General features: G+C 39.4%; 1 protein-coding gene across 5 annotated transcripts in view; it reads left to right on the top strand.

The window, feature by feature from the left end:
* Positions 1-27944, top strand: part of LOC121734891 (serine/threonine-protein kinase minibrain) — a 163231-nt gene that overhangs the window by 114605 nt on the left and 20682 nt on the right. Inside the window, exons 1-3 of one of the 5 annotated variants that reach the window (XM_042125527.1) lie at positions 14282-14585; positions 17643-17654; positions 18359-18365. The exons of 3 other annotated variants lie outside the window; for them this stretch is intronic. In XM_042125527.1, the coding sequence (XP_041981461.1) occupies positions 14515-14585; positions 17643-17654; positions 18359-18365 (90 nt within the window). In that variant the 5' untranslated portion in view covers positions 14282-14514. Of the gene's footprint in view, positions 1-14281; positions 14605-17642; positions 17655-18358; positions 18366-27944 lie in introns of those variants that run through there. One more of the 5 variants, XM_042125526.1, reaches the window with a different exon arrangement.

The following is a 27944-nucleotide window of genomic DNA, read 5'->3' as shown; positions in this document are numbered from 1 at the left end:
TTAGGATCATTGATTCCAGGAGAAATAATAAGAAATGTGAGGGCTTGTGGGTGAAGCAAAGGTGTTAGGTACAACGCTCTACTTAACGTTCTAGCATACGTGGTATTTTATTACATCCAAATTGATTATGACAACCATAAAATATTTTCTTTTCAATGAGGCAAGCTTTTCCTAAACCTAAACACAAGTTAAAATTTGGACGGTAATTATATTCGATTTGTATTAACTTGGTAAATAATGTTTCCATTTGATAAGTTCTGTGAGCCCTGCATTAGGTTACACACTAGTGCTAATCGTTCGCTGCGATCAAAATCGTCCGACTCCAAATAAGCCAAAAATACACCCTTTCACATTGCCAATTTGTATTATCAACCCCCGTACAGGGTTGACGACTGCGAGGATTTGAGTTTTTAACAGCAGGTGTAAAATGGAGACTGAGTTAATCGTACAATGTTGAATGTTTTGAAAGAAGTTCCATCGCAGTAACTTCTATTCGCCTAATTGACATTTCAGCAGAATTTCGTTACGTACAAAACTGTCAAAATTTATGTTTCCTTTATGTGACTCTAAAATAGCTGGGGTGGGGCCATTTTAGAGTCACATGCAGGATAAAAAATGGCAAGTGGCAACCCTGCCCTTGTGTCGATGTACCGATGTCCGATACGGGTATGGGTATTGGGTGCTGTTTAATGTGGTTAGCTTTTAGAATTATTATAGTTGCTTTATTAGTCTAAGGCATCCATTACACGTTCATGCAAGCGACAGTCAATTCCGTCAATCATGAATTATGGTTGACTGATGGTGACTGATGGACTGACGAATGGTATTAGACGGTCACTAAATTCTCTTCAGTTTTATGTCAGTCAAATCCAAAATTATCAAAGGTATACGTTTCTAATTTTTTTTTCCTATTTTGTCAGATGTGACAACACTCACTCAAAATTACTGACTGATGCATGATAGTTGCATGAAGCAAAAACCAAGATATCCAGATTTTCGTCAATCAGCTTCATGCAACCGTCTGTCACGCTCTTACACGGTAGGTTATCCATCAGTTATCCATGACTGTAGTAAAACTTTGTAATGGATGCCTTAGGTGGTCATCTTGTCAATCTTGACTTTTAGAAATGTCAAAATTTCTAAAAGTCAGTCATTTTTTTTGAGGAAACATATAAACATGTTTTTGGGAAATGTAGCCGTTAAGTTGATAGGATTAAATATTAACCAACCGTAACATTAACTTTATCTACTAATTATAGAAGCGTATTACAGACGAATAATTATAACGTGTACGAATATTAATCGTGTGACATTGAGTACATACTCGTAATGAGTTTTATTTTATATTCACTTATTTTTTGTTGTAGCAATCACATTTAATTGTTAACATTTTTATTTTGCAAGGCGTTATTTTAACTTTATTGTTACTTATAAAAGCAGTCGCAACATAATATTGTATCTTCTGAATGTTGTGACTTGTGGATTGAAACACTCATACATACATATTGCTTATCGCGTTTGGCGCAGCTTGAAATTTTTGGTGTACAAGTTTTCGGGGGAGAGTCACGAATTAATAAACACAATCTTCTTATATATTCGACGACCTCTGTGGCTCAGTTTGTGGGCTGTTGGTAGCTCAAGCCGGGGGTCGCGGGTTCGAATCCCGCCGACGGAACAAAAAGTTTTCAAAGTTCCTGGGTCATGGATGTGTATTATATTATGTGTATCATATAATAAAAATCTTAAATATATGTATAGTATAAAAGTATTAAATATATTTCCGTTGTCTAGTACCCGTAACACAAGTCCTTCAGGTACTTACCACGGGGCCAGACTGACGTGGTGTGAAGCGTCCATAGATAAAAAAAAAAAAATTAAATCATCGTGTCACAATGTTAGTTACTGTACTTCTCCGAAACGGCTTTACTAATTTTTACCAAATTTTATATTATGCATATTCAGTGGGTCTGAGAATCGGCTATTGGCTACTTTTTTTATTGATAAGTGCATTTGTTGAGTAAATAATAGTAAACTATTACAACTCGAGACTGATGGCGATTATTGTATGTGCAACGGGATAGCGATGGACGTTGCCATGGTGACATACTTATTCAGTCGCTTCAATAAAATAATATGGGCGAAATACTTTATATGGCAAAACGACGTTTGCCGGGACAGCAAGTATCTATGTAGGATACTTGACGCCCGCATCTCCGTTGCTCTCGTGTAGATGTAACAGACAGACAGACTCACGTTCCCCTTAATTCATGAAGCCCTAAGCGGCCGCATCCGGCCGCGATAACAATAGATAAGCTATTGTGTCTCGTTACTCCACGATCGATGGGTAATATTAGTATGGATGAAAGACATAGCGATTAGTTAATTGTCTGTACTGTACCTCCACGGTCCGCCTGTATCCAGCGAAATGATGCTGGCCCCAGCTACTTTATCAATGTAAATCAGCACTAAAGTTTAAGGTTGGGTTGCACCAGAGGCGTGGTTAAAGTTTTGGTCAAAGTTATGGTTAAAGTTAAAGCTAATTTAACTTTAACCTTAACTTTGACCACAGAATTTGCAGAAGACGTTGCTGGTCCGACAAGGCTTTATAAGAACGTGGGCGGGGGCGCTGCTGGTAAAGGAGAACTGTCAAAAATGGCGTTTTTGTATGATGACAGCGTTAGTTCCTTTTTTCGCCACGTGCATTTAAAGCCTTGTCGAGCTCTATGGTTATGGTTAAATAATATGGCGTCTTGATGGCGTCCATTTTTAACAAAATAACCAAAGATTTGACATTTTGCATTGTAGTTAAAGTTACAGTTATAGTTAAAGTAAGTTGGTGCAACCCACCCTTAGTTGACAAAGATGAATTGTGTCGCGCCGGAAAAAGTTTAATGAGATCATTGATTCTTGTTCCCGATTTATATTTAGCGTTGAATAAGTGTTTATTTTTAGATCGCGTTTTGTGAATTACTTTGACGATCCACTAATGTTTTATGAAGCTTTTACATCGTATTAACGTTTAGCACTAAATTAAATGAGTCAACCCTAATTTATTTATGAACAACGAACAGATTTTTTTAAGAATTAATATGTAGATCACCATTAGCAAAGTAGAATATCCCACGGAAATCGTACATCAAGCGTAAAGTAATGTAAGTTCCAGAGCGTTGTCCAGACACCAGATTAATATATTTTGTTGGTTAATTTTTAAACGTGTAGCTACTTCGAAGCCTACTTAATGCAAACAAACAATAAAATTCTCGATCGTTTGAAAGCAATAAGCGAATAGCCGCGGCCGCCAGTCGCGGGAGTGCATAACGTTAATGCAAATATGATTTGTCTGTGCCGTTCTTCCATTTGAATTACAAAACGTCTGTAGCGTTAGATGCGCGTGCGCAGGTCGCTTTACCACTATAGACATAAGGTCGAAAGTGTTGCGAAATTTGAACAATAAGCGACGGCCCAGTTGCGCGCGCGCCGCGAAATTGGTGGCTAGCGCCGGCTAGCATTTGCATTCGCCTTATGACCATAAAAGATGGAACCAATGGGCCGGCACGGGACGCCAGACTATAAAAAAATATGTAAACGAGTTATTCGTCTACTGTATAGAACTGTATTTTGTACACAAGGTGTTGTAAGCTCGGGTATAATGTAAATATACTGTTGAACATCTTTACACGATTTCGGATAGCTTTAAGTATCAACTCAAAAGTTTTTATTTTGATGACAGAGTTGAGTTAGTCTACTGCATATTTAATATTTATACTGTGACGCTGGAGCTGCATCTTGTGGTAGGTACCATAGAAGGGTTTGTAAACGGTAGAGTAGACAAAGTTCTACTAAATTACAAAGGACATCTGTTAATTTGTCCCTAATCTAATAAATGTGTCAGTGTTTCTATTCTATTGCATTTTTCCATGTGACCATATTACTTTCAAGTAGTATTAATATATTGATAAATGTTAACCATAGAGGAATATAACATTTCCAAAAAAAAAATATATAGCCTATAGCCTTACTTGATAAATAAGCTATCTAACACTGAAATAAGTTTTTAAATCGGACCTATAGTTCCTGAGGTTAGCGCGTTCAAGCAAACATACTCTGCAGGTTTATAATTAGATTTTTTTAAATTATCGCTTGACAAACTCGAGTCTCGATCTAAAAGACTATGAAAAGTACCAATAACACATAATAGGCTCATAATCGACGACGCATAGTGTAATATGGTAGTGATGATGATGACGATGAATGTAATTTGCATAGTAGCATAATATGCTTTCCGTTCTTAAAACAACGCCGAAACTCCCAAACTTGTATCTATAAAGAATCAGGAGTTCTCTCAGCACCTTCCGAACCACGGTATACCAGGTATACCTCGGTGCAAAATCTTACTTAGTAGCATATTCTTAGAATACTTCTCACGAAACCGAAATCACCACACGTTTCCCTATAAAATTTGAGGAGTTCCTCGATTACATATGGATCCTTCATTAGATCACCACTTTTGTGAATATAATACTAAATTGGCATGATACCCTATATACCAAAAGAAAAATTTTGAGAATCGGTTTACAAACGGCGGAGTAATCGTTGAACATAAGAAAACGAACATAACACCCCCCCCATTTTGAAAGTCGGTTAAAATTGTAGCATATGTGTTATTCTGATGTATAAGCTATATTATTGTAAAGTTTCATTAAAATACGTTCAGTAGTTTTTGCGTGAAAGAGTAACAAGCATCCATACATCCACACATCCATACATCCAAACAAACTTTCGCCTTTATAATATTAGTAGGATAGTAGGATATTATTGTATTTCAAGAATTGCTTAATCGAAATTATGTAGCCGATATAGAATTCAAACCTTCGTCTTATTTTACATACGGAGAAAACAATTTTCCCGTTGGTTAACTTTTCCGAATTGGAATCTTAGAATGGCTTAAATCTTAACGGTATCGGGAAATTGATGGGATTTGGGAAAAATGGAAATGCGAAGTATGCGCTGTTTAGCTATACCCTTCTTTCAGTAATAGACGGGTAAAAATTAAGATGCCATGTAATGGTTAAAATATTTAGATTTTTTACGACAATAATTTCATTCGCTTGTGTCGTTTTTAAAATTAGATTCAGTGAGTAAAAGTAATTTGCTAACTTTTTTCGACAAACTTCAGTTTTCTATATGACAGAGATAATATATAAAAATACATATCTAAAAACCAATACAAAAATATTCGCACTGCACGCGTCGTTTTAAATTTAAAATCTCCTCGCGGAGCGCAACAAAAGTATTCGGGGCGTCGCAGCCGCACGCCCAACTTTCAACCCCTTAATACTTTTTCGGTATTCAATACCACCAATAAAAACTTGAGGAGTGTTTTCAATTGAGACCAGCGACGCGATAGTTTCCAGTTCGCAGATAACGATACATGCGAGTTTAAAAACTCCGACACCCTAGCTAGTAGCTATAGAGCAGTGGTTCTTAACCTTTTAGTCATGAGGGACCATCTTACCTAGGGCTGCCATCCGTCCGGATTTTCCCGGATTTGTCCTAGTTTGAAGGGCGTCCGGGGACCGTCTAAGGGGAATTTTGTCGTGCCTGACTGGCGACGGCAATTCAGGTTATGGCAGCCCTAATCTTACCAAATGTTTGTCTTGCCGGGGACCACCCGGGTGGTTTGATAAAGAAAACAAGTACAACTATAAATAATTATAAAATTAGCTCTCATTTTTCATTTGGCAAAGTTACTGATTTTGATTTAATGTGATTTTAGGGACTGCATACTCTTCACTAACTAGTAACTTCTGAATTTTCAAGTATTATTAGGATGGTTTCGCGAATCGCGGACAACTTGGAATGCCTTCAGGGACCACCAGTGGTCCGCGGACCACCGGTTAAGAACCAGTGCTATAGAGGATAATAGAACTGTTTGTTCGCAGTATAAATGTACAAGGTGTAGGAAACTCTAGTAATAACGATTTAGATGTGTAGTTATTGCATAAATTAAGATGTTTGGGAACCAAAAATATAACTCGAAAACAAAACATATCCAGGGCGAACTTGGGTTTTATGGAGTCTTCCCACGTCAACATAAACAAAATGCAGATATAATGGAATTACTATATTATCTGTATTTTTGATAATAACATTAGATATGAAGTTATAATTCGACTCTGGGCTTAAATTTTACCTCTTTAACATTTTCGAAAGATAATTTGATTTCACTTTCATTTTAAAAATTCAGTCTACTGTAACAGGTAGTTTATTGTTTAAAATATTTTGTGTTATTATATTTAGTGAACTATTCACAATTTACATGTAATGATTCATGTATCATTCAAGAGTGCGTTTTCCTCAAGTTTTCGCAACGTTGTGATATCATGATACGAAAGTATGATGCGGGTTATTTATATTGTTGTATTATTGCAAAATTGGGGCAATGCGTTTGGCACCTCTAGATCACTCGTGACGTACAAATAATTCATATTGTAGATAGCTGTGATGATGCAATGAGTGAGTCCGAAGGTCCTCATTTCTACATAGACAAGACCGTTGTTTACAGCTGGCACAGAAATATTACGAGCACTTTGAATCGCGACTGGGTGCAAATCCATACGGAAATTAAAATAACCTGTCCAAGTCATTACATTTTATTATACATGCGTTAGTTACAGGTCTCTATGTTTAAACCACTTAACCTTCGAGCTTAAACCACGAAAAGTGTTAGGATATTTTGGTATAGAAAAACTTTGTGCGCCAGAAAATAATAGTTATTTATGTTAAAATTTTAACCTTTGTATTAGTTTTTGTCGTGGAAAATTTAACGGTTGAACCCATACCAAACCCAAAGGTTCCTGTGCGATAAGAGAAATAGAAGGTTTAGGGCCTGTTTCACCACTTCCTGATAAGTGCCGAATAGGCTATCCACCAGGTATCTTAGCGGATAGAGTATGGAGTATCTGTCAAATATGTTGTGGATAGCCTATCCGGCTCTTTATCAAGAAGTGGTGAAACAGGCCCTCTAACTTTAAATCCAAAATGATTACAAAGGCCTTGGTTTTATCGCGAGGACCACAATTCACAAATGTCGAGATCACGGCCGTATGCAAATGGCACACGTGGCCACCAGCTCTGGTGTCAACGCACTGTCTGGTCACCTTGGCGTTTGGCACCATCGGAAGTTCGGCACTCACGTGGAATATCTGATGAAGTGGTTTTCCGTGTGGATTTTAGTGGTCAATGCACGTGGAAGACATGATTAACCATTTTTAAATCGAGAAAAACGGTTGAAAAGTGGTAAAGCGATATATTGCATTCGATAATTGCGTCTGTAGTTTGAAATCGAAACTGGTACATGGGATTAGACAGGTATATTGCAAGCGCCACCAGCCATCACTTAGCGATATGCTATGTCAAAACCTATACATATATACAAATAAATATGTTTCTAATTTTGCTGTCGAATTCGAATGACAGTTGTTTATCTATGTCTATTGTCTATGTCTATTTACCTGGCAGATCCAGGTAAATAGACCTTTGACTATGTATATTTCTAACCAATTATTAACTGCATAATCAGCCTGGCAAACTGGCGAATGGCGATATAATAATACACTGTTTACTTCAATCTATTTAATATAGGTTTTTTCGTTTTTTGTCAAAGGCAAAATCATTGTGAATGAGCGCCAATGAATGTGAGATGTCAAGGAAGAGACTTCGCCGTCAGTCCATCAGCGTGAGTGTTTGCACGGCTCTCAGCGGTTCCAACTGCGATTCATTGAATTTATTCATACCGCCTAATGCTTTCGAACTTTTGACGATTGTGTGATTTTTAAACGCATTCCTTGATAAATCTGATAATGATGATCTTATGCTGTGAGCGCCTGGACGTGTTGACATTAATTTGGTGCTGTTCTAGCGGAAATCCAGTGATACTAGTGCTCGCCGTACCAATGTACAAAGCTAAATCGATTTTTGTACAGATAATTTACAAGGATACACCAAATTAAATCAACATGAGATAAAACTCTTTTGCAAACATTAACCAATGTTTCTTTTTTTCCAATAGCAATATTTCACAAAAGATAATATTTCATCGACCTAAAACAATTTTGGTTTTGTTGTTCCATTTAACCGGCCCAAGAGTAATGTTTTAATATTCCCCAGGAAGGGCTAACCATTCAGCCTTAAAAATCACTGTAATTTAGGGTAGGAATTTAAAAGAGGTTGGCGTTTTATTCTGTTACTAGGTATTTCCCCCAATTTTTTATTCGGAGGATCTCCTACAAAATCCATCAAATCGGTTTGGCGGCTTAGGCGAAAAGGACAAACAGACAGACTGACAGACAAAGAGGAAGAAACATTTTCGAAATCACATTTTTTATTTATTTATCCGTTGTGCCAAAAAAACAATTAATTTCTATATTTCGCAAAAAAAACTATCCTATGCGATATGTCCTTAGCCGGGACACGAAGTCTCTGCATATCGGTTCTGGGGTTTAGTCGTGAAGAGGTAACAGACATGCAAACAGATACATTTTCGAATTTATAATATAATGAATACCTACTAGGATTGGAATGTTCATGATGAATACTAGTCGTCGTTCGTCTGAAATATTGGAACGCTAACTAGGACGGCGTCTGCGGGCTGCCTTATTAATATTTGGGGTGTACAGATCGATCGGTATTCGTATCGGAATGTCTTGCCGCCCGCCCGCGCCGCGCCGGGTCAAGCCGCAAGCAGATATAGCTGCTGAGTGCTGACCGATAGATTTATTGTGGCAACGATGCACGATGTATCGTATATTTTGGCAGCGGCGTTTTCGCGTTTGGCATTATTACTATTAAAGAATAACCGGTCTTCGAAACTGATGTGCGTGTGCCCCTTAATTTTGTGATTATTTATTTAGAGAAAAGATATTTAAATAATTATTGTTAAATCAACTAAAAGATTTTTAAACTTTCAAGTATTTAAAATAAAGTTGCGTGAACGGAGGCTAAAAATCAAAGGATTGAAGAAGAAATAAACTTCTTACTAACCGTAAAGAATCTATTAATTATTTGCAGTATTTTTCTACGAGTCAAAAACACCTTTGAACTGGTTAACCAAAAAAGGGGGAATTTAAAAGCTGCATCATGTGGCAGCGTTAAATTTCCACCCTTTTTTGTCAGGTGTGATGTCCCTAAATATAGTATCTCAACGGCAGTAGTCAGCGGCCGATATCTGGATGACTACACCGAAATGACTCACGGCGATTCTCCGAACGTCATAATCGATGGACATAAATTTGATGCTTGTTTGCGCGCTTTTTGCACGTGCCATGTGCTCTGGGTACCGATGAGTGAAACTTGTGTTTGCCAAGACGATGTTTGGAGGTAAAAGGAGAATAGGTACTACGTATTTCAATACAAGAAATAAAAGTACTGTCATAATTTTTACCACCTCTGTCTTTGAAACTCTTGCTTACTGTTGTTTGGGAGTTTTCATCGCTAAATTCGACTATGTATATGTTCGTTACTGCTCGGCACCTATTTTTCTTCCTAAATCGTTACTCTTACAATGTTCGGCCAGTTAATAGTCTAAAATCTAACTGAGCTTATTTTTAAACTACATTAGATTTATCAATATCAGATGTAAGACCGTAATTCGTAGGTGGATGCAATGGGGCGCATAATGGAGTTCTGGCTGTGATCGGCTGCAGACTCCACCCTGATCTCTATCTAGCTCTGTCGTCGGCCTGGGGGCAAACCGCTTTATTGTATTGAAATTCATTTTGGTTGCTTTAGTTGCTATATATATACAACACACCCTAAAGTATTATCACTTAGTTTTTCTAAAACTAGGAGGTTCGGTACCAGTTATTTTTTTTAAGAAATAAGGGGGCAAACGAGCAAACGGGACACCTGATGGAAAACAACTTCCGTCGCCCATGGACACTCGCAGCATCAGAAGAGCTGCAGGTGCGTTGCCGGCCTTTTAAGAGGGAATAGGGTAATAGGGGAGGGTAGGGATGAGAAGGGAAGGGAATAGGGGAGGGTAGGGGATTGGGCCTCCGGTAAACTCACTCACTCGGCGAAACACAGCGCAAGCGCTGTTTCACGCCGGTTTTCTGTGAGGCCGACGAGCCGGCTGATTCGTGCTGAAGCATGGCTTTCCCACATCTATATTTAATATAGACGTGGGAAAATGACGAATAAATAATGATTAATGTAATTAGGGAATATACTAAGATGATAGAATTGTAGGAAAAGCAAAATTTGGTTCAACAGGGATGTGAAAAAAGAATTAATGAAGCAGTGAAAATCCATTAAGATTCGCTAGGGGACGTAATAATTTGTTTACAAATACAGCTGTCTAGACAACAGTAATGTACAAATAGACATAATATGATAGTCGTGTTGTATACAAACATGACAGAGGTATTATTTAATATTAAATATGTAATGAGAAATGTCTAATGACCTTTTAAGTATAAACATTAAACAATTAAAAATTGTCACTAAGAACATACAAAAATATTTGAGTAGTTAGATAAAGAATTGCATACGCATTTGAGATTTTTTTGTGCCGAATATTAAAGCCTTTTAAAGCCATGCCTAGCATCGAAGCGATCGGGGGCAAAAGGCTTCAGACGACATTATTCAACCTCCTAATTGTAATTCTGCACTTGGCAGAGAATCGAGAAACCGTCTTAGCCACATTCGGCCCGAGGCGCCCGACGAGAGCAAAGAAAATATAGGAAATTATTCGTCGCGTCAACAGGCATCGATAGAGGCAATTCGCGAAAACGTCCCGGTAATGATAGCCCACCGCCACCTGGGCGACTTTCATATTTGGTTTACGGCGTAATGGGCGAGCTCCTTTTACTTCGCCCGCGGCCCCGACTTAATACACTCAATAATGGACGCTCGCAAATTGAACGACTTTATAGTCCGGGATACGGCATATCGTTAAAGATTTAACCATTACGATAATCCAATGCTACTATATTTAAATCCGACGAGTTAAACGCCACCGAAACGTAATAAAGCACTGGAAATATCCGAACGCCGAAGATGAATATTTACCGAGTCTTAAGTATACGGGACAAATGTCTCATCGCAATGAAAATTGAATTCCGTTTTATCTAAAGCGTTCCAAATGAAATTCCCTTTTGCTGCGTGCCCCGACGTCGAATCGTTCAGATGCTCCGCTCTTCCTTATGCATTTCCGTGTTTATTGTGTGCTGCACTGCTGCGGACATTAGCTTTGTGGCCGTCATACTTTTACAAAGAGCATTAAATTCCCTTTGTCGATGGAGTTATGGACTTAATCGTCTGGTTTGACATTGGCCATTGTTTGATGAACTCTGCTAGACTAATGTGGCTCAGAAGGGTGTAATGTCGTGATCGGTTATGCCTGAAAACAACTTAGGTCCTTTATTTTATCTATTTAGTTATTTTAATGACCTTATAGATGTCTCCTTTGAATACATAGTGTATTCAGTGAATTATTGTTTTAAGTGGCATACTCTTTAATAATATTTAATGTCTGGTATAAAAAATGTTGTTCAATTAACTCTTGTTTGTATTAGCACTTTTAATAATAAAAATAAACTTCTAAGCGATTTATTGTCAGCCATAAAGTTAACTTCCGCAAAAGGACCTCATTATAATAAGTATGTGATTTAACCTCGTGTGCACCGCGTCTGATGTCCATTAACTAATGTATTGATCCCGTTTAATCATCGGTGTGATTGCTGTAATAACTGCCATTATCCTAATTATAAACCAATCTGTCCGTCACATGGGTAATGGGGCGCCACGAAAGATTTTTGTGTCGACGATCATATCATTGTTACCATCCCTCATTTTGTGTGTATTGTGTTTATTGGGGTTGGGATTTATTTGTTAGGTGATTTGCTTTAGAATGTTTATGCGAGGGACCTAATTGGGTCATGATGAGTAACCATGATTGGAGCTGACTGTAGCATGCACAATCGACGTCGATCATTGGAAATTAATAAATATAGACCAATATGTTGCTTGTCACATGAGTAACTAGCCATTACTATAATGGCTTGTAAGTCATGGGACTCATGGGCCAATGTGGAGAGCTTATTTATATGACTTTTTATAATATGTTTGTCATCTGTTTTTTTTTGCGATTCCTCGAAATGTGTAAATAAACATGTATGACGTCGCCGTTGGCCTGAATCGTCGGTGTCTTTAATGGCTGGAGACATTTTGAGTGTAGCGCACTTAAAGAATCAACTAACCCAGTTGGAGTTCAATCAACGGGAGATGTCAGAGGATCAACCTGATACTTGTAAAGCTCAGGGCATTAAAAGTATTTTTGAAGATGTTTCAATTTTGGATACTTACTCTATAGTCTATGGTCTATATCTTAATTTTTATGCCATACCTATTTCAAACAAGTCTTAAAAATTGTAGTAGGGATTGGATGATTTTTTATTTTACTTTTTTATAAATAGTACTCTTGAAGGTTAGAACTTAAATAGAAAAAACAATGAACTGTCTGCGGGTACGGTCTTGTGGTGATGCTAATGGCTTTCGCAGAAATTACAGTCGGCTAAAAAATACAGTACAGCTGCAACGAAGGTCATTTTTTAATGAAAGTTAAACAAGACTAATGATTCGATTCCGTGGAATTCTGACATCTTATTTCTTAACATATATTCGTGTTTACCTAAGAAACTGTATGATTTTGTATCAATGCTTACGATTCTCGGTAGTAGATACTTCAAGATGAATTTATTCGTTTCATCTCTGGAAATTTATTAATCAGCGTGTATTTTCGAATCTGTTTTTATCGCGGTTGCCCCACAAACTTTAATGCTGCGGCTGAGACGCAAATGTCTCCAGATTTCGGGCGCCAGCACACTTTTTGGATGTGGTGTCGTTTGTGAAGCTATTTCCACCCGGTATGCGTTCCGTTTGCGTTTCCGGAAAAATCCTGTCAACGACCGTGCAACTCCGTTAGCCGACTGATCGAGCTGGCCTGCTGCCGAGTAGCCGGCGCCGGATAATTATATGCGAATAGCGAATCTACTCTAATTACCGCAGGGGACACATTCGCTTGAACACATCCGTCTTGTGTCGTGTTTTGTTGCTGACCTTATCGAATGTTTTGATTTGGAAATGTGGACTGTATTTTAATCACGATATGGTTCACTATCGCTCGGATACTTATCTGTCGTATCGTATTTTGGTGCTGACCTTATCGGTTGTTTTGATTTGGGAATATCGACCCTAGTGTAATGTAATGAGAGATACATTCGCTCGGATCTATTTATCCCGTATCGTGCTATGTTGATGGCCATCTTTCGCTATTTGCTGATTGATTTATTTAATGCCATCGATATTAATAAAGGCCTAATTAATTAAAAAGTCATTTGTTTTTCGATCAGAGAAGATTTAAGATAATCTAATCATAGAAAGGTTCTGATGACTAATCTGTATGTTCTAGTTTCCTCATAATATTATTTATCCCGTAGTAAATTCTGTGTCATCGTGTTTTGTGCCAGTTTATGTTATCGCACAGAATACATATTAGGTTATGGGCCAGATGGAGAGTATCTTGTACAAGAATCGAAGTGTTCAACGCTACTGACGCGACGTATTGTGTTCCACGATTCCACCGCCACTTCTCACGTGATTATTTAATAATAACGGGCAATTACATTATTTGTGAACGAAAGCTCCTCATTTGAATCTCGTTCTCTAGAGAATTGGAGGAGAATGTCGTAGCGGGTACAGCAAAAAAGAGTTGTGGCAAATTGCTATGCGATTTTTTTCATTCGCTGGATTTATTTAGGAGGGTTCTAGTTATTAATTTGATAATGAATATGTCTTAGATGTTCTGTCTTATAAGTTTAAATAATGAGAAGGATTTTGTGACATCGACAATCCCTACAAATTTTTTCAATAAAATAAAAATAAATTTCGCAATTAAAAATGCGAATGTGTCCGCATAACCGATTTTGCTGGGTATGATGATACTTTAAGTTCCAACAAAGGACATAGGATATTTTGTATCCCGGAAAAACGAATTATGGCGCAACGGAGTTGCGGGCCTCACCTAGTGTAGTCATAATTTGTGCTTTTAAAGATTTAGAAAGATTACAAATCTTTATGTAAACTTGCGGCCGCGCCAACAATACGGTGGCTGTCACTCGGACGTCGGGATGTTTTGTGTAGCGCTGTTATTCCACGGATTCCTCCGCTCTGACGTGCAGACTCCAGGCGCGCCGGCACGATAACGTGCCAGTAGCACGCCGATTATCGCGGCTGCTGGTTGTTTACGTGACGCGTGCGCGATTGGACGCGCTGAACGCTGCGCGATTTGCTACCCACCTGGAGGACAAAAAGTGTTCGTATTGTTGCTCGGACTCTATATTTGCTGCGTCTCCGAGTATTGCCTGATTGGGAGGATCTTTGTAGACAGTCGTACGAGGTCTATCCGCCAATAGTGGGATCTTGCGTCCAGTTACTGGACGTCAGTGTTTGAGGATGGTGCGCAAAGGGGAGACGTCCACGGGAACTCTGCTCAGGACGCTGTTCGATGCGCTCCGCCTGCGGTCGATCAGAGGCAGCAGAACGGTATGTAGAACAGGTGGTCTAAGTGGAATTGGGCGATACTTAAAATTTTTATATCTGAAAATCTTTGGAAAGTTTATGTTCTTGTTTAGTTTTTTTTAATATATTTATAGTACCGTGGTTGCCAACAAAAACATCTAAGTATTTATTTTTGACGATTTATTTATTTAATCGTTTTTTTGTTTAGAGATACTCAATTTTCCTAAATAGAATACAGTTTAAAAAATAACTCCGCTCGAGTGTAACAAGACAAAATATGAAGTCCCGCTAGTCTTCCTGTGTGGTAATATAAACATAAACTCTTAAATAGCATTATGATGATAATGGATGATATAAATGTATATTTTTCTTGTCGCCCGACGTTTCTATTGTTGTTGTAATGCGTCGTTTGTTTCACATAAGCGGCGTAAACAATTCCATACGATAACACAAACATAGCTGGTTGTAATACTTACTCGGTTTTTTTTTATTGGCAACAAGTCTCTGTAACATCATTCTTAATAGAGTAATTCGTGAGTCAGATATTTTTCTCAGATTCCTGTTAACTCGCGCGCACGGCTAAGTGCTTACAGAAATGCGTCCCCCACCATTTGCATTCTGCTTGATTGATTACAGATTGCAGCATATTTAAAACTGACTATTTTCTACTTTTGACTACAGGTCACAGGATTACAGTACTTACAGTGTTACACAAGAGTTGACTCATTGCGTATACTTACTGGAGGGAGGAGTCTATAATCAGAACGGGTATCTAAGGCATGATGCATAAACCGACCTAAGATTTTCATCTTCTTCTTTCTCTAAGCTCAGAATTAATCTTTAACCTAAAGAGTATTCGCTTTACTTTTTACTCCGACTGAGCAAGCCATGTCTCTACAAAAATATCAAACTTTAGGTTGAAATGAGAAAAATTAACATGCTTTTGTATAGATCTCAAAACTATTAGAGCCTATCTAGATGAGGCGTCTTACGCGCGAGTGAGCGACTCGCGCGTTTAATGTGTGTACCCGAGATACCTACTTGAGCTACATATATCGCGTCCAGATGCCTGCGCGCGTTTTCTTACTCGCGCGTAAAACGCTTGCAATGAGCGGGAACTCTCGACTCGCCCGTAAAACGCGCTAGTTACTAACTTGATTGCCATTGCAGCGTCCAGAAGTACGCGCGAGTCCGAATAGACATATTTGATTGGAGCGTGATAACTTCGAGTCCATGTTTGTAGCGTAAAAACGCGCGTAAAACGCGGTATCTGGATGCATTTAGCAATTGAAACGCGCGTATGGACTTCGCGCGTAAAACGCCTCATCTGGACAGGCACTTAGCAAGTGGCGCGACCAACACGTGTGTTTCACTTGAAATGCGTTTATCAGCGCATCTGACCTCACTGCCGTTGCCGAGTCGCTGTCACGTCGTGTGTTAACTGATAAGGGCCAGTCATAACACTGCCTGTTATACAATATAGTTTGGTGTATGTTAACACGTATTGCGCATACATTTGGGCATTGTTTTTAGTATATTTAGATTGATTTGGCACATGACACCTACAACCAACAATTTTGAATATAAAAGAATTGAATAACATGGAATACGTTAGTATTTCATCTTTATTAATTTCGTAGACGAATGAAATTCATGAATGAAGGGTAACACGTGAACACTGTTTATTTTTATTTTATAACACTTTTAGATTGTCGACCTTAAAGTATTTTTCACACTATCATGGTCATCCGTCGAACGGCGGGCGCCTTGAAGATCAAAAAGTTTTCATTAAAATTTTAAGTGTTGGTATTAAGTATTATTAGATATCCATACTTCCATACTAATATTATAAATGTGAAAGTGTGTCTCTCTGTTTGTCTGTCTATCTGTCTGTCTGTCTGTTACCTCTTCACGCCCAAACCTCTGAACCGATTTTGCAGAAATTTGGTATGGAGATGCTTTGAGTCCCGGGAAAGGACATAGGGTGCTTTTTATCCCGAAAAAAGGTACGGTTCCCGCGCGATAAAATATTTTTTGCGCAACGGAGTTGCGGGCATCATCTAGTAGACAATAATTGTCCTGGCAATGGTAAATAATACTAGGATAAAAGGTTTGTCAAGAAAACATAAAGGCGGTCCAGGCTAATGCCGCCTCTAGTTGCATTCGCGCATGTAGCGCAGCGAAAAGTAATTTTGTGAAACAAAAATTTAATTTAAAATAAAAGAGTCAATTTTTTTCTATGTGTGATTAACTGATTACTGATTACGATCTTTTTTATTGTTATGTAGATTTTTTATTATTTAGCTAAATTTTTTTTTAAATTATGACATCATTATTCTGCTAATCTAACATGTACCTACCTATAGCGATAAATGCTTGGAAACAAATAGTTGGTGCATTAAATTTGAAACTACCGTGTAGTAATTTACAAAGTGGCCATTAAGATAAATAGACTGGTCACTAATGTTGATTTTATCTTGCGGCTTCTTGGAATGAGTTTTTTTTTCTTCATTTCTTTCGCACAAACCGAATTCACGCGGAAGACATTCAGCAGGAAATTACACGGCGCTGTCCTTGTGTGGATTTATTAGCTGTTACAATCGCTTAGTTATGTTCGAATTTGCGATCTTATTTTGTTGTCATTAAGGATGATTTTGATAATTAATTTCGCTTCCTACTTCATGTGGCTAACAAAAGTAGCTGTCAAATTGATGTGAACTTATTCCTATTTTGTATTTATATTATAATGTTACGAGCGCTTTTTTACCGACTTCCAAAAATGAGGAGATTATACGTTCGGCTGTATGTATCTTTTTTTTTGTATGGATTATTTTATAATCTAAGTACCTGTTAAATGAGAGCATAAAACGATATGTCTTGATTGGCGTAAGAAGCTTGCGACCGTTTAGGCTAAGTTAAGTTTATTTTGAGTACTAAATTTAATGTGACGATGTTGACGGCGAAACGAGATAAAGCTGCGAATTGTATTACTAATCCGCAATACGCTTCATAAACCTCCCGCCTTATCTCATAGGCTCCAAACCTCGACGATTGCTGAAAATCGTCCGCTCCAAGTTAATGCCGCCGCTCGGTTGCTACCCAGACGAGAACGATGGTGAAAGTCTGATGTATAATTTTTTCCTGCTCATACGTAGCAAGAAATTGGTTTTTACTGATAAAATAATTATTTTAATGTACTAAAAATGTGCGAAGAATGTCAGGTTAGGCTTATGCCTCCGTTAGCTTTCAGCATCCTTGTGAAATAATAAGTATTATAATTTATAAAATATTATACTTATTTACTTTAACGGAATATGTGTTTAACATTATGTATTTAACTCTACAAATATCACTCCAGGCTTATGCTGCCGTTGGAGCTTTCAGCCTCATGGTCAGATAATAATGTAATACGTACCTACCTACTTACTTTAATTACTTTAAATATGAACTTTGCTATATTAATTACAAACGTTTCGTTTATGAACCTCTGAGATAATGCCTCAAATAAGAAGTGATCTCATCGTAATCAACCCCCTTTAGTGTAATCCAAGCTATTGCCGCCTCTCGGATTTCGCCTCGACCACGCAACAACGCCAACTCAGTGGGAATACACAGATTTATAAATAGTTTGGCTTTTTATTTTAGCAGATATTTGGCTCTCGGTATAATAAGGTATATAGGTTATGGAACTGATAAACTAGATTTATTTAAACTCATGCGGCTTCGAAAAAGATAGTCGCATACAAATTTTTCTTCATTTTGTGTGAATGTTTCTTAGCAGATGGGTTTTATTAACACCACGCAAATTGTTTTAAGGGGAAAATTTCTGAGGCCTAAGTATTCTCTAATTAGCATTTTGTATACAGCGAATATAAAATTGGTGGTCCATTTGAGTACTCAACTCCTAACACTACAAGCATCACCGATGTCATAATTTCGATGGTAACGGTGACATCGCTGTACTGATATCGATGATGACTATGGTGGCTATCATGAACCATGATGTTGGTGATGAGTGATGTCGTCGATGATTATAATGGCTGTCATGACCCATGTCATGATGTTGGTGACGGTGCGATAATTGATATCGTAGCCGTCATGACGTGGATCATGATGATGACGTCACTGTCATGATCCCGATGCCGGTGATGAGTGATGACGTCGCTGTCATGACGTGGATGATGATGATAGCGTCGCTGACATTGAGACGCCCCGCGCTGTGCAACGAACCCGCGCGCCGTCTGACCCCGCAACGGCTGTACTGCGATACACCCGTCGTTGCTTATTAGCTCAAAATATGTAACCTGTAGGGCCACGATTGCAAAAATAATCGCGAAGATCTATATAGTATTTACCATTATTGTCTACCATGGGGTATCATAGACTAATATGCACATGTTCGTAAACGCTTGAATTATTATCCATCATGGGTGGTCGTAGAGGCTCATCTACATCTACTTATAGATGATAAGTAGATGTAGATGATACAGTTTTGTTTGGGAATAAGATTGTTAATAGAGACAGTGCAATAAATAAAAGTATTGACTGAAGTTAGCTGTAGTTCGCCCCAAAGCTCCAAATAAACCGAAGCGAAGATTGTGTTTAGAAATCTTAAGTTAACCAAAAGTCTAAAATGTTTCAAAATAAACAGTTATCCTGGGATGTCACCAATATTGGTGCCATAAGCCAATTTGATAGATAATAAAGAATCGTGTTAACAAAAATATCACCTATTTATCGTACCTAGTTGTTTTCTAAAAATGGGTTTAATCTAATATCAGTTGTTAGTATTTATTTTATTGTGTTACTCTCATAATACTCTACCATGAGTCCAAAGTCTATTCATTATAATGAAATGTCTTATATCACGTTTGGAAGGCGGCGAATCATGCGTATGTTAAGATGTTCTTTAGTTGTCTAATTTTAACATATTTTATGCGCATGGTGTCCCGCGTATAGACTATAGTGTTATAGTCCTGCTAATTCATACTTTTCATGCGACGTCTTGCTGAGTTCACCTTACAAGTGAGCACTATTTAGGATACATGTTTTTGTCGTTTATTCGCTGAAACTTTCGCAGAATATTTTGAACTGTTACCAACGTCGACTAGATACTGGCAAAGGCCCTTGACTTTGCTTGTTGCCCTAATAATGCTTTTTGGACGCTTGTTTTCAAGGAGCTATAGATTGTTAGATTTAGAATTTGCTTTGCATTGCTCTATTTTAGAAATTGTTTTGATCTTTTATGCTCATGATGAAATCGATAGATTACGACAGGTCTCCGAAGATATTATGATAATAGAGTTTGGACTTTGGAGTAAAGTTTGCGGTTGCGTCGTATTTCTAGAGACGTAATAAAAAATGTAGTGTATTAGTCGAGTCCGAATCGAATTACCAGTCTCGATTATCTCGGAGTCGGGCCGGAGCGCGGCGGGCCGGCTCCGGCGACCGGACGCCGATCGGCCCGACGCCGGCCCGACGTCGGCCCGCAGCCGGACCGTCGCGGGCCGCGGGCCGCAGAGATGACTATGTGCGCTCTCATTCATTAGAGGGGAGTGGGGCGGGTGCAAGACGTCGCGCGCCGCCCGACGGTATCGATTTTGTCCCGCCGCCCCCTCCCCCGCGCCTCGTCCTCCCCCTGCGCCCGCCCCGCGCCTCTCAGCATCCGACCTCGAGTGCTCTCCGCTCGCGCCTCCGGACACCTCCGACAGAAACTACGCCTTAACGACACGACGCCACAGCTCAAAATTCCGGCCGACCGCCGCGCGCCGCGCGAGCCCCGTGAACCCTGCGGCCGAAAGTCACTCGGTCGAGATTGCGACGCCGCCGCCGCGCCGCCCGCGCCGCCCGCGCCGCACCGGTGGAAAAAATAAGCTTTTTGTTACAATTAAAATGGTAAATCAAACCAATTTTAGTAATTGCGAGGTCAAACTCTGGAGTGGCGCGCGCCGTGAGGACGCTTCGGCCGCGTACGATTTTAATGGGCCGCCGTGTGATTGTTAGCGGACGATCGGCGATCGGCTCGGGCGGGGAGGGGGGGCGGGGGAGAGGCGTGCGGTGCACGCTTGATTTAATTGCTACTGTGATAGGGTAGTGCAGCTGACAGCAGTCAAATATCGCGGCACACATCTGCGATAGCGGGCGAGCGCCTACCGCTCCCGCTCGTGGCTCGCGCCACCCGACCCGACTAATTAAAATTCCTGTGTTGTCTTGATATTACTTTGCACGGGATGAGGTAAACTCGGCGTACAGGACTCGAATATTATTACCGCCGAGTGTTAAATCATAATAAAGAAATATTAGCTCAGCTGAAACGGGATGCTGCGGAGCCGCTATATTCCAGCGAGTTATTTATCAGCCGCAGCGTAAAATTTGGTTTTGTTTTTGTAAGACCGAGTTTCTGAATTGGTTGTTTTGACTGACATCCAGACTGACCAGTTACTAACGATAGAGTAGATAAAGATAGAGTTCTTTATACTCTCTTCACCTACAGTCTGGCTTAAGCCTACAGTATATTTTAGACAATATACCCTAATACTACTTTCAGGATCTATACCTACCATGGCTAGAGTAAGCCTAAGTCTTGAGCCGAGGTGCCTTTCAGACACCTGAAGCCCAATGCCCCGGTACATTAGCAGCGTAACCCCGTTCCACCCCACCCCTCGCCTTAATTGTGCCCCGCAAAGTGATGGAATATTACACCTCTGAGACTCTCTCAGTCGGTCAATCTTTTATTAACACCCCAAAGTTTGCTCACCGGAAGTTGAGAGGGTAGCAAAAATTGGAGGATTGTGGGTTTGCGTTATGCGTCAATTTGAATTCAGATTTGTGGTGTGGTGGATGGGCGATGTTGATTATTAATAATGATAATGATGATAATGTTTTATTTATATCAATGAAGAAAAACCGAATCTTCGTCTAAGACACGGGAATCGTAATGGTTATCGTTATAAATCTTTTTCTTTCTGTGCATCTTGGCAGTTGGTACTCTAGGCACAGGTAATGTTTTATAACTGGTTAAGCACTGATAGATCTTTGATATTGTCTCAAAGTCGGCCATACCAAAGTAATAATCTCATGCGTTTCGTCGCAGTGTGGCCATCGTATACGTGTCATTGGCCGGTGTATTATGTCATTGTAATGTTGTCGACTGTCCGCTCCGGCTACGGCGCGAGCTGTTGTGGTAGGTCTGTTATTCAGAGTTGTTTTACCTCTAACAGAGCCCTTATGCCGACGACATAGGGACCACTCCTGTAGAATCTCCTAGGTAGTATAATCCTGAATGCTTTCATTCTGTCGCTGCTGATTGACTGCTTAAGTTTGAGTAATTATAAATACGGATGATTCACTCTACGTCGAAAAGTGAAACAATATAGTGTTTGGGTACAACTGAAGAATCACCTTAAATTAAAAGATTGATATCAAATTAATAAGTATATAATATTACACCACATTCGAAAGTTGACTAAAAAAGAACATGTATTATACGGTCGAATTGAGAAACCTCCTCCTTTTTGGAAGTCGCTAAAAAAGTAATTCACAAGAGTAGATGAAAATACAGGAGAAGAGAAATTCATACTGCGGCATTCTCAAAAAATAACATAGAAACAACATTCGCCTGGCCAGTCGATATAAGTAAAAGTTTCCAAATATTTTTATTGACAACACCTCTATAAAGGTTATTCGTTGAAAAAATAAGCCAACTGTTGAGGAAAACGGTCAAGAGTGTGCCTTCAGTCGCCTTATTCGCTCAATAACTTGTTGGCTTCCTTTTGATAGTTTTCCTTTTAATACTTACTCTTTAGTGACTGTTTAGTTGTCAGGGGTGGGGGGATAGACTTACTGCCTGTTTTGTTATCACAAAATAAAAGTAAAAGGTTGCTCGAAGGTGTAAGGGTAGTTTTTGTGTCAAAAGTAACGTGATATAAAAAAGTGTGGGGAGATTTATGCTTAGAATGGGCTTGATCAGTTAAATACCAGGGTTTTACTGGAAACATGGCCTTACAAAATGTTAGTAAGTATTTTACATACTTATATATGTGAGGGATATAAGGATAGATAGAGAGGAGAGATAGGATCTAATACAAGACGACGCCCGCAACTCTGCGCCAGTTTATCGCCCGGGAACCGTAAATTTTTCCAGGACAAAGAGTGCCCTATGTTCTTTCCCCATACAAAATTTCAGCAAAATCTTTAGCGGTTTGGGCGTGAAGAGGTAACAGACAGACAGTAACATTTTCGTATTTATAATATTTGTATCGATATGGATTGTATCTTATTGTACTTACTGTTAAGGGTTCTCACTAAAGATTGAACTTGAACGAGACAGTGGGACGTTTGCAAATTGTTTGTGCATTTAATCGCCTAGTGTCTCCGAGACGACTTCGAGCCCTCAGCAATTATTCCGTTGAGCTCCTCAAAGGTTTTAGGGTGGGCATTGTGCCGACTGTCGGCACGACTCGGTCTTTTATCATTCTAATTAGTTGAGGACTATCGATTTTTGTTATCTAATTAAGGGGATGATGAAGGGGAAGTATTTGTGGAATTGCATTGCATTAATATGGATATTGGATACGTTAATGTTTCTGGTCCTGATCACCATGACCATTAGTGTGATCATAGGCAATGAATGGTGTGAGTCGACGCAAATGAAATTGAATGAGGTATTTTAGAAAGCAATTACATAACATATGAAAGCCCTGTAAAAAAATCGTCTTGATTCGTCACAAATAGCCAAATTTGTGACGAATTAATACCTACGATCTATGTCAAAGTCACTCTTAAAACTCACCTTGGTGTTGTTTCTCACGTCTTTTTAACCCTAAAATTGTAAACGCATAATTAATTAGCAAGAAACCATAAACAATAATAGATTATGTTACCGGCGCTAAACGAAAACATACAGTTGATTCATGTCAATCATATATTGAATTACGTTAATCGAATTAATGTGTTTATAAATAGTGCACTATTAACAATGTAGTGTACGATGTGTGCGTGTATCTGTGCACTGATTATTATGTAAATGCCCTTCAAAAGCGTCTGCCCTGACCCGCCGGCGAGGGGAAGGCTTGGGGTAGGTTATGGCATTGCAGGGGCGTGCATACACTGCACCGCACTCTGCACTGTATACCTTGAGCGATTTGTGAAATTACTACGGGATAGTTGATGTAAATGGTGGGGTTCATGCGGTTTATTGGCGTTCTAGGTACCGGAAAAGGGATTTGAACAGAGTCTATTCAATAGTGTTTGGTTATTGTTTTGTATGTTAGAATTGAGAATATAGGAATCATAATATTACTATGAAAATAATATGATTAGTTAAGTATTTATGCCAGAATACAAAAAATGTAGAGTCGAGCCGCTACCACCAAAATAAGCTTAGACTTTGAGAGGCGGCGAGATATCGGCGCAAATCTGCGGCCGCTAGTGTAATTCTATTAATGTATGAGCCGACGGCGATGTAACCTATCGGACGTCCATTATAAATATTAAATGAGTCGTTGAGACGGGATCGGAGCCGGAGGTCGGAAATAAACACGGGATCAATATGGCCCGCAGCGGCCGTCTGCACTTCGGCTAATCCGCGAGCATCCGCGGGTTGATTAAAAAGCGTGCGTGCGGCGCGCGGCGTGCCCACTCGACGCACGGTGCGCGGCGCTGGCTTTTTGCGCGCCGTCGCGACGTACGCCGCCGACTTGCATTGGGTCGGGTCAGTGAACCCGGCCGCCCACTATCGGGGTAAATATGCCGAATGCACACAGATGCGCGCGCCTGCCTCCCCCGCCGCCCCCGCGCCGTCGCCGCTGCACTACACGCATACGCCCGCCCGAGTGGGGGAACCACCCCCTCTCTTAAAACTCCTAATTGATTGCGCAAATTTTCTCGCAATAACTGTCTTTTTATGGTGTTAATGATGTAAACTTGCGCAGTTGGGCCACTTTGATGCGCTCGGGTCTCGCAGACGCGACGGTGGGCGATGCGTCCCGACGCGACGCAACGCAATCAAATATTAATTTGCATGCACTCGTTAACTTTTCGGCGGGCGAATGGATTCATGAACTAAGATAGATACATACTGCTGATAAACTACCTTATGACCGCTACAGCTTACTTCGATGGATCGAAAGTATTAATTTTCTGGTTTTTATAGAGTTTCCTTATATTTGATTTCTCAGGAACCAGTTCATTAACTTTATTAAGTTACTTGGGCCATTGCACAAGAACATATTGTTACTACTGTCCAAATGCAAACCACCATCAGTATCGTCAATCACTTCGCTCAGTTATAGTACTACAGATTAAGTGTTTTATAGATATCCAACAAGAGTAACACAATGAATCACGTGTCTGTAAATCAGGAGATATAATAAAGAGGTCCATATCTGTCGTTTTCGCAGTCTGCGCTTGTTGTGGTCGTAAATAATTCTGGTCTCTTTCACTAGAGAGTAGGGGCAGGAGTCGGGCCCGGACTGGGCAATACGTGCTACCAGATCGTGACTATGACTCACTGTACATTGGAAATGGGCAGACAGGCCAGTGTTTTGGAAACTGGACAGCATCTGCTTTGAAGCTATGGATATACGTATGACATGGATAGGTTTTATTTGAGAAAATGATCTGGCTATTGCTTATTTTGTTCAGGTTGACTATTTAGCAATTAGCATCTGGCAACAGTGAGCTTCCGGTATCATTAATCCACAAGCGCATTGAATCCACAATAATTATTGTCTTTCATTTGAGATCCGGTTACCCAACGCTTGGTTATTTGTTGCCTCAACGGTTATCGGTTGACAACGTTGACTCTCGAATAAGTTGACGGCAATAGGCGACTACGTCAAGACTTCTACATTAAATGATGTCCATTGTCCTGAGCTCTATATCTAACATTACTAACTCTATATTTCTGTTCATTCCTCTTTGCATGGCCGGCACGAAGATGTGACAAGCACTAAAGCCTCTCGTCCGCCTAGCGCCGAGAAGTCGTAAAACCTCGCGACGCATGGGGACATCATACCCGCGCCTTCCGCTGGATTTACAACGTTTGACACTCGCACCGGGGGGTTAGGACTGTGAAATATAGAGATTGGATGTATTTAGGGCCTCCTGAAGCTTATATCCTAGGTTAGATAGAAAAGATTCCTAGAGTATTTTAGACCCTAGATACCTTAACTTCTTGGTGTCAGAAGTGGTAAAATGTGGCTGCGTTACTGAAATTATGTATTATGTATATTGATTTTTTGTATATATATATCCATTAATTAATGTAGGAATCCACTTTTCGTTTGACATTCAAATATTTTGTAAACGTTTAGCGTATTACGATTGCGTTGAAGATCACAGGGCCAATTTGAATGTATCAAAAGAGTCTCCGGATTGTACGACATCTTATGTTTTTCTTTTTATTTATTCAGGAAGCAATTAATAGCCAATCTCTGTAAGGTCTTGTCGACACGGCTTCGGCGCGAGCTTCTTTGAACTGAAAAACAACTTTTCTTCATCATACTTATTTTATTACTGAAAGCTGGAAATGTTTTTTAGTTCTTATAACTTTTATTAATTAAGCATACGTTTTAGTTGTGTTTCTGTGTATGTTTACAATTACAGCAGTTTTGAAGTTGTTTGTGTACACTGGACTGTTGAACCTTAAACGGAAGGTCGCATGAAGTATGGATGCCATGAAATATTAGTGTAAACTATCAACCTACTTTAGTTTTGGTCGTTTTCCGATTTCGTCCCCGCTATATGTTGGGTATTTAGTTGCGACTATTAATCATGTCGATGAGACTAGTCTGGTGCCGCTACCGCACCTGCTAGCCGAGGCGTTGTCGACACCAGGTGGCTTTTGGCCCGACTAATGAGTAATGGTGTGAGGTTCAGTTTAAAATTATATCGAAGATTGTCTTGGTCGCTGAATTATTTGTACCCCTAGATCTCTAGGGTCCGGAAGCAAATCTTAAATCTATATACCTATGTATATAAAACTCAAAGGTGACTGACTGACATGGTGATCTATCAACGCAGGGCCCAAACCACTGGACCGATCGGGCTGATATTTGGCATGCAGGTAGATGATATGACGTTGGCATCCGTTAAGAAAGGATTTTGACCTCTAAGGGGTTAAAATAGGGAATGAAAGTTTGTATATAATAATACTTCTTAACGCGAGCGAAGCCGCGGGCAAAAGCTCGTTATAAATATGCTTAAATGTGTCTGTCTGTTACGACTTGACCCCTAAACAGCTAAACTGATTTAGAAGACGTTGGGTATTAAGATGGGAGATTAATTGCTTTAATTTCTAGGAAGGGGCATAGGACAGGATTTATTGTGTTACATAATGTTTAGAAATTATTTAAATTATTAATATTGTTATTAATACCCTCCACCCTCTAACCCTATATTCCTTGTTGTCAGAACTAGTTGGTTGATGTTTATCCTTGACATGTATTAATCGGTGAAGCCTGCATACCAGTGGTTATGTATGGTGCCATGGTGTCAGAATAGTTAATATGTAGTGTCAAAATGGCGTTACACGAATTAGGGCTAGGTAACATTATAATTAATTTAACAAATGACCACCATTTGCCAGGCCGCTTCCGTGTGTATTTTTGTGAGCGCACCCTGGCCGGGGCGCGTGGGTAGACTTCGGGGGAACAAACCACCAATCATAAAGGTTAATATTTGATGGCTTCGTCATTATCGGACCCTGTACAAGCAGTTTTGGACGACTTGTTTGGCTATTTCTTTGTAACGCTGCTAGCTTTCATTGCGTTACCAACAACGCAAGTAAAGAAAGCATCTCTTCTTCTGCTATCCTAGAAGTACGCGTTTTTACTATCCTAATCATTGCTATAACAATGCAGCTTCGTTATTTGTTCTTACTACCAACTACGAGTACGTATTATTTAATATTTTATGTTGCGTAAAATAGTCGAATATCGTCATCCTTTCAGAGGTGAATTTTCTCTTCTATTTGTTATAATATAAAAGTTAGTGTTTAAATGCCGAAGCTTGATAATTCGTTTTGCATAGGTGCAGAGAAATCTGCATGCGAGTTCCATCGACTGTAACAACTGTAACACGAACTGTAACAGAAGTGTTAGCTGTAACTATACTGTAACTGAAGTGTAAGCTGTAACTAAACTGTTTGCTGATCCAAAGTCAACACCTACATCGGCATAACTTTCCACCGCGCTCGTGTTTTTGCTGTTTTTAGACAGTTCAGGAGTTGTGGTTCGAATGTTTGGATTCGATTGTTGAAATATTTGATGTTCAGTCTACCGGAATGTTAAATATCTGGTATAAAATCACCACGTTTATTAATATTTACAAATTCGAAGTTTTAGTAAAATGTACGATCGTTA

Source organism: Aricia agestis, chromosome 16 (assembly GCF_905147365.1).
Source record: "Aricia agestis chromosome 16, ilAriAges1.1, whole genome shotgun sequence".
Classification (NCBI taxonomy): Eukaryota; Metazoa; Arthropoda; class Insecta; order Lepidoptera; family Lycaenidae; genus Aricia; species Aricia agestis.
This window is presented reverse-complemented; position numbering and strand designations above follow the sequence as displayed.